The sequence below is a fragment of the Limanda limanda genome, chromosome 3, assembly GCF_963576545.1.
Source record: "Limanda limanda chromosome 3, fLimLim1.1, whole genome shotgun sequence".
Lineage (NCBI taxonomy): Eukaryota > Metazoa > Chordata > Actinopteri > Pleuronectiformes > Pleuronectidae > Limanda > Limanda limanda.
In genome coordinates this window covers 2297619-2304879 of record NC_083638.1, presented here as the reverse complement: position 1 = coordinate 2304879, position 7261 = coordinate 2297619, and the positions used below count along the sequence as shown (strand labels likewise).

The following is a 7261-nucleotide window of genomic DNA, read 5'->3' as shown; positions in this document are numbered from 1 at the left end:
CCCGCCCTCAAAGCTGTCGCCTAGCAACGAATCTACAGAAGAATAACGTTCTACGTCGATTGGAAACGTAAACCACGTGTTTGTAAAATGTGATTTCTGTCATTTCCGGTTGTTCTTATCTCACTGATGTTTGTTCAAGTTCTGATCAGTTTGGTTTGAATTAGGTTTTTGATGATATAAAAACGGGCAGAGACGTCATGATTGGCAGCTGACACTGTTACCGTGGCTCCGCCCCTTGGTCGCTGCTGCACAGACTCTGAAGATGGCAGCGTTCATATCGGAAATATTATAGTTTCCATATAAATCAAATCAAATCAAAGTTTATTGTCACATAATGAAAATATAATTCACATTTATTGTCACATAATTTGAGGAAGTGGAGACACGTCGTCCAGTTTCATTCCCAGTTTCTGCCTCAGATAGTTGTGTCTCCAGTTGTGTCTCCAGTTGTGTCTCCAGTTGTGTCTCCAGTTGTGTCTCCAGTTGTGTCTCCAACTGTGTCTCCAGTTGTGTCTCCAGTTGTGTCTCCAGTTGTGTCTCCAGTTGTGTCTCCAGTTGTGTCTCCAGATGTGTCTCCAGTTGTGTCTCCAGTTGTGTCTCCAGCTGTGTCTCCAGCTGTGTCTCCAGTTGTGTCTCCAGCTGTGTCTCCAGCTGTGTCTCCAGTTGTGTCTCCATTTGTGTCTCCAGTTGTGTCTCCAGTTGTGTCTCCACATCAGTAAACTGCTGCAGTGCGGTGACCCAGCCACCAGAGTGCGCTGCTGCTCCACAGCAGGTTTCTTCTTCATGTGTTGTTACCTGAAATCACGCTCACATTCACCTGTTCACTGCTGATGTCACATGACGTCACCACTGGACCGTCCACCATCAAGTCATCCTATATCCAACCGGATGTTCCCTCATATTCCCTTCAAAATAAAAGATGAACACAGTTTAATTAGTCTGATAATTCCAATATGTTACTTAAATATTCGTTTGATTATTTAACTAAATGTTCTGTATGTTTTCCAGAAACTTAACCTGTCACTGATGTTATTTTCCAGGAGGAACCACGTCCACCTTCAGGATCTAAACTGGGAATCTTCCAGTCGAAGCAAAGCCTGGTGTTGATCAACTGAGCTGAGACGTTTCCTGTTCACGTGAATGAAAAAGTTCTTTCATTTCCTTTATTCCGCAGCAGCGTTTCCTCTCATCATTCTTTTTATTTCATGTAACAACGTTTAAGTCACCTCCAGTTTTTAAGAGAATCTTTGTAGATTTTTCAGTTTCCGGATTCTCCTGCAAAAAAACAGGTTTATTCTCATGTTCATCCATATATACAGTATATGGTTCATCTCCGTGTCCGTGTCTTTGTACATTTGTCAGAAACAATGTCTTTAAAATCACCAGGAATTTTTAAATGTGCACATGACTATTCAGACATTGATTTGCTGGTGAGAGATGTGAGGATAAAGTTATGCAGATCATTATTCCTCCAGCTGCTCGACCTGAGCCTGAGAACTCGTTACACCTGTGTGCAGGGAGACAGAACTTTAACCTTCAAGGGTTTTAATGTATTTAATTCAGAAGTTTTATGTTTGCTCTATGTAAATGTAAATGTAATGTAAACACAAAATGAAAAAAAGGTCATTATTTAACTTGTAGGCTACATGTAGTGTCACAGGCTGACTTTCATCTGCGTATTCATTTATCCGTTGATTGTAAAATTAAAACAAGCTAATAACATAAAGACACATGATGCACATGCTCAGAAACACACAATTAACAAATCAAGACAGAAATGTAAAGCAATGTGAGGGAATACAATAAAGAAAACATTTGAGAATAAATCAAAAACACAAGCGGATTAAGACGCAGACATATCACACAAAAGCACATAAATAATAAAACAAACTATTCATGATATTAGACTAAAAGAAGTAAAACAAGATAAATCAAGATAAATCAAGATTTAATTCAAGAACAATTAAACTAAACCAGCAGATTATTATTGTTCTTTTTTATTGTTATCAATAATCATCAATAAGTGAGTTTTCTGACGCTGGTTTTAAATTAATTTAGAACTGTTTATTTTGAAAGGCAGTAGCGGATGTGTTTGTATACATCCTCTGTCTTATTTTGAAAGGCAGGACGGAGTGTGTACCTCCTCTGTCCCCGCTCACTTGACGGTTGTCCCGCTGGATCTCGAACCTCCGCACCGAGCCACCCTCGCTCCGCTCGCCGCCGCTGGGTCGCGGTCTCTCGGCCATGGCCTCCATCCTCTGCCGGGTCCAGTTCCTGGAGGACTCGGACCCGTTCATCTGCACCAACTTCCCCGAGCCCCGGAGACCTCCGACCGTGAAGGTGGAGGAGAACCTGCCGCTGAGCGAGCAGCTCCGCGGGATCCACTCGCTGCTGCAGGCGCCGCTGAAGGTGGGTCACACCCGGAGGTACCTGCCCGGGAGGAGGGTCCCCGGCCCGGGCTTCATCCCGGCTTCACCCCGGTCACAGAACCGAGAACTTTAAATAACATAAAGGAAACAACCAGTGAAGTTAGACTCGTTCTCACCAAACTCCAGTTAGAAATCAGACTATTGAATTTACCATTAAAATGTAAGAATAAACAATAACTTCTCTACACGAAGGTGCTTCGTGTAGAGAAGTTATTGTTTATTCTTACATTTTAATTTGATATCAATCTAATAATGTCTGTTTGGTTTCCACCGTTTTAATAACAGCAGATTCACTGTTAAAAGTGATTCTGAGAGCATGTTAATGTAAATGTAAATATTGTCTTATACACAATAGCTAAAAATATGAAGGGCAGATATTGAACACTGTTAGTTTTGATTACCTAATGACCAAAATGTCAGCTTTTTAAAAAAGGTTTAAAAAGGTAACTTCATTGCCATGATATTTCTCTGAAAAATATTGTTTGATCTACTAAGAAAAATGAAGGCAACTTTTTGCATCAGAATATTATGTACATCGAGCAAGACTGGTCATTTTTGTAAGTATAAAGCACATTTTAGTAAAGTAAAGTCAACTTAATTATGAAAGAAATCTTAAGGTCAACTTAATTATGAAAATAAATTTAAGTTGACTTTACTTGCAAAGTTGAGGTGATTTTACTTGGGAAAATTAAACTGACTTTACTTGGGAACTTTAGAACTTTATCAGTGTAGAAGCTGACATTTTCTGTTAGTTTAATAAAACACTTGAGTTCAGGGACATTTCAGCCTTGAAGCACCTGATTAAGATTCATTATGAATAGAATATAAATATGATCATAAACAAGTTAAACCTGAAATGAAACAGGACATTAAAACATCTTGTGCAGCAGCAGATGGAAAAGTGTTTAAAGAATTTGAAGGTTATATCAAGATAAAGAATGTTCAGTTGATAATTATCACATTAAAAGTTATTTCAGTTCAGAGACATTTTGCTTCTGAGTGAAGTTTTAAAACTCATAAAAAAAAAAGAATGTGTTAAACCTCCTCACTGTGTTCACACAGAACACGAGCGTCATATTAATATACAGTCAATTGATCTTGTAGTTTTATTGATACAAAATACTGCGACAATAATTGAGATTTTTATTTTGTATCTTTACATTTGTTGCCAAAAGTTCAGACACCAGACCCTCAGGTTCTCTCACTCCCCTGAGTGTATCTTCATTTTCACCTGATACACAAACTGCAACACAAACTGCAACACAACCAAACACAAGCAAACACTGAGGAGCTGAAGTTTCCAGGTCAGAGACACAAAAGGATTTTACTCCTGTTTCATGTGAAGCTGGTTTTGCTGATTTTGTCCCTGAGTCTCAAGTTACAAGAGACAGAGGAACTTTTAGAACCAGGACACCATCTTTATATTATATTAAACACTGAAGGTCTAGACTCTAGAAGGTCTCCAGTGCTAGAGACTGAAGGTCTGAAGGTGTAAAGTTCTTGGGTCTCGGAGGTCTAGACCCTAGAGTCCTTTAGGTCTCGTCTCTGAAGGACTTACAGTTGCAATCGGAAATATTCAACCTCCCAAAGATTGTCAGGATTTACCAGTGGAAGTTTTTTTAAAGAGCTGGTTTAGGATCGAAAGACTCTGAATCAGTTGAGTGATACGTTAAAAATCAAGAGTTCCTAAATGCTAAATTATGTTTGAACTCAAGATCGGAAGATCTGGACTCTAGAGGATCTTAATGTCTGAAGGTCTGAAGGTCTAGATCTGAGGGGATCTGCTGGTCTGAAGGTCCAACAATTCTTAGGTCTGAAGGTCTAGACTTGAGAGGATACGCTAGTATGACGGTCTTAAGCCTAAGAGTATAGAATCTGGAGTCCTGAAGGTCTTAGGTCTGAAGGTCTAGACTTGAGAGGATCTGCTGGTCTGAAGGTCTTAAGGCTAAGAGTATAGAATCTGGAGTCCTGAAGGTCTTAGGTCTGAAGGTCTAGACTTGAGAGGATCTGCTGGTCTGAAGGTCTTAAGGCTAAGAGTATAGAATCTGGAGTCCTGAAGGTCTTAGGTCTGAAGGTCTAGACTTGAGAGGATCTGCTGGTCTGAAGGTCTTAAGGCTAAGAGTATAGAATCTGGAGTCCTGAAGGTCTTAGGTCTGAAGGTCTAGACTTGAGAGGATCTGCTGGTCTGAAGGTCTTAAGGCTAAGAGTATAGAATCTGGAGTCCTGAAGGTCTTAGGTCTGAAGGTCTAGACTTGAGAGGATCTGCTGATATGAAGGTCTTAGGCCTAAGCGTATAGAATCTGGAGTTCTGAAGGTTTATAGGTCTCGACTCTGGAGTCCTCAGGTCTGAGGACTGAAACGTGTTTGCTGGTTGTTGGTCCGATGCAGTTTCCCTCAGGTTCTCTAGTCCGGCGATGTAGTGGAGTACAAGTATGAAGTAGAGTACATGGAAATACTCGATTACAAGTACAGCAGCAGAACATCTAAAGTCCTGAGTAATAAGAAGTCAGTTTCCTTTGTGCTGGTTCTCTGAGGACGCTGCTGCAGGAAGTCCAGTTCTCCCAACAGGAAGTGGAGGCTGCTCCGTGGTTCAGTGACTCAGCCGTTCTTCACTCAGGCTAAAGTGCACAGAGATAAAGTCACAGTTAAATGAGCAGATGATGACTCAGCAGTTTGTGTCTCCGCCGACCCTGTAATTCATCACTTTTATCCGACGTGTTTGAGCAGAAGTTTGAGATTCTTCAGCTCAGTGAGACATGCGTCCGGCTGCGAGGCGTTCGGAGGCCGCGGGAATCCACAGCATCAGATAAAGACCAGCGAGCGGCCCCCCCCACTGGACAACATTCCTCCAACCAAACCCTGATTGTTCCCAGCATGCCCTGGGGCTCGGCCTGCAGCCTCCTCTGGACGAGGTGATAGGATCAACGTGGAGACTTGATTCTCCTCATGAAGGACCAGCTCAGGACCAGTCCCCCCCCCCCTCACTGGCTGGTGTGGGCCGAGGAGCAGAGTCCTCGCAGGAAGAGGGTGGGGCCTGTAAATATGAGATAAGCAGGACGGATGGACGGACGGATGTAATGCTAACAACCAAGTGTTGATAAGAGCTGGACACGCTTCTCCCTCTGCACGTGGGGGGGGGGCAGCAGAGACACAGAGATATAAACAACTCAAGTCCTGAGGAGGAAACTGTTAGCCTAGCTTAGCACAAAGACTGCAAGCTGAGGGATCTCTTAGCCTAGCTTAACACAAAGACTGCAAGCTGAGGAAACGGTTAGCCTATCTTAGCACAAAGACTGCAAGCTGAGGAAACTGTTAGCCTAGCTTAGCACAAAGACTGCAAGCTGAGGAGACTGTTAGCCTAGCTTAGCACAAAGGCTGCAAGCTGAGGAAACTGTTAGCCTAGCTTAGCAAAAAGACGGCAAGCTGAGGAAATCTGTTAGCCTAGCTTAGCACAAAGACTGCAAGCTGAGGAAACTGTTAGCCTAGCTTAGCAAAAAGACGGCAAGCTGAGGAAATCTGTTAGCCTAGCTTAGCACAAAGACGGTACATGAAGCTTTTAGCCTGGTGGAGAACGTGACTGGAAACAAGCGGAAACTTAGCTAGTTTTCTGTTTGATTAAAGTTTGGGAAATAAATTGAGTCAATTAAGTTTTTTAGATTTTTTTAATCATACACAATTTTTTCGTGAATAAACCTCATTGCACCATGTGACATCACTGGCACAGAACATGGAGGTGATGTCATGTTTTGGTTACAGTGCAGCTCTGGGGGTGTGTGTGTTTCCAGACAGGGTGTGTGTGTGTGTGTGCAGAAGAATGCCACTCTGCAGGTATGCATACGCAGTTCACATCAACATGGATCTCTGGCCTTGTTTCCACTTTCATACGTCACGATGACTCACAGCCACACGACGCTCGGCCTGCCAGGCTCAGAGGCCAAAACCTCTGACTTCATCTGCTGCTCTGAATGAATCCTGAGCTGCTTTTTCAGACATGAGCTGAAATGTTCTGGAGGTTCTGTATGTGAGAATGTGAAGTCCAGACTTCTGGAACCTGTCCTGCAGTGAGTCCATGTGAGGAACCAGCAGGACGATGTGTGGAAGCTTCTCAGAGAGCGAGTGGACGTGTGGACGAGGTTTCTAACACGTGACGTGAAACTGGAAGAACACAAAGATCTCAGGATGAAGAAGAGGAGCCGGACACGTAGAAGACGAAGACGTCCACTTGGAGACACGAGGAGATTCCAGATCTTCTGGTGATGAGGCCGGTGTGGAGGAGCTGTAAACAACAACACTGATCTGTCCACAGCAGAGTTTATACGTCATGTCCCGCCTCCTGCTGCTCTACAGGCTCCGCCCCTCTCCTGGACATTTTCCAGAGTTCAGTCGAGCCCTCAGACAGAATGTGGTTATCTTCTCTACTGCCGGACCTCGGTGCTTTCACACTGGAGATCTCCATCGTGCAGGTCGAGGAGTCACCTCTTGTTTTACTGACGCATCATAATCAACGGTCCACTAATAATAATATGAATCATATTATAAATCATTCATCAGAAGACACACAGTCAGGCTCGATCTCTAAAGTCCAACAGGAAGGAACCTACTGATCTGGTTTGAATCTTTAAGGTGAAAGGAACCTGATGAATGAAGAGGATCAGCAGCTCTGAGATCAGATCCTCAACCTGTGATTAAATCCCTGTGGCTCCACCTCCTTCTGTTCACAGCAGAATCCATTATTAAAACATCTGATTCATCAACATGCGTCATCAGAGCAGCTCCTGGAGATTCAGATTCTGTGGAAACGTTCAGAGATCTCGTCACTCTGTGTTTTATTT

At 42.9% G+C, this 7261-nt stretch overlaps 1 protein-coding gene across 1 annotated transcript in view; it reads left to right on the top strand.

Annotated features, from left to right (window-relative positions):
• The first annotated feature begins 2177 nt into the window (after positions 1-2177).
• The window catches only part of fhod1 (formin homology 2 domain containing 1), a 31188-nt gene continuing 26104 nt past the window's right edge, over positions 2178-7261 (top strand). The window contains exon 1 of the mRNA XM_061067615.1: positions 2178-2409. Within this exon, the coding sequence (XP_060923598.1) occupies positions 2245-2409 (165 nt within the window). The 5' untranslated portion in view covers positions 2178-2244. The remainder of the gene's footprint in view (positions 2410-7261) is intronic.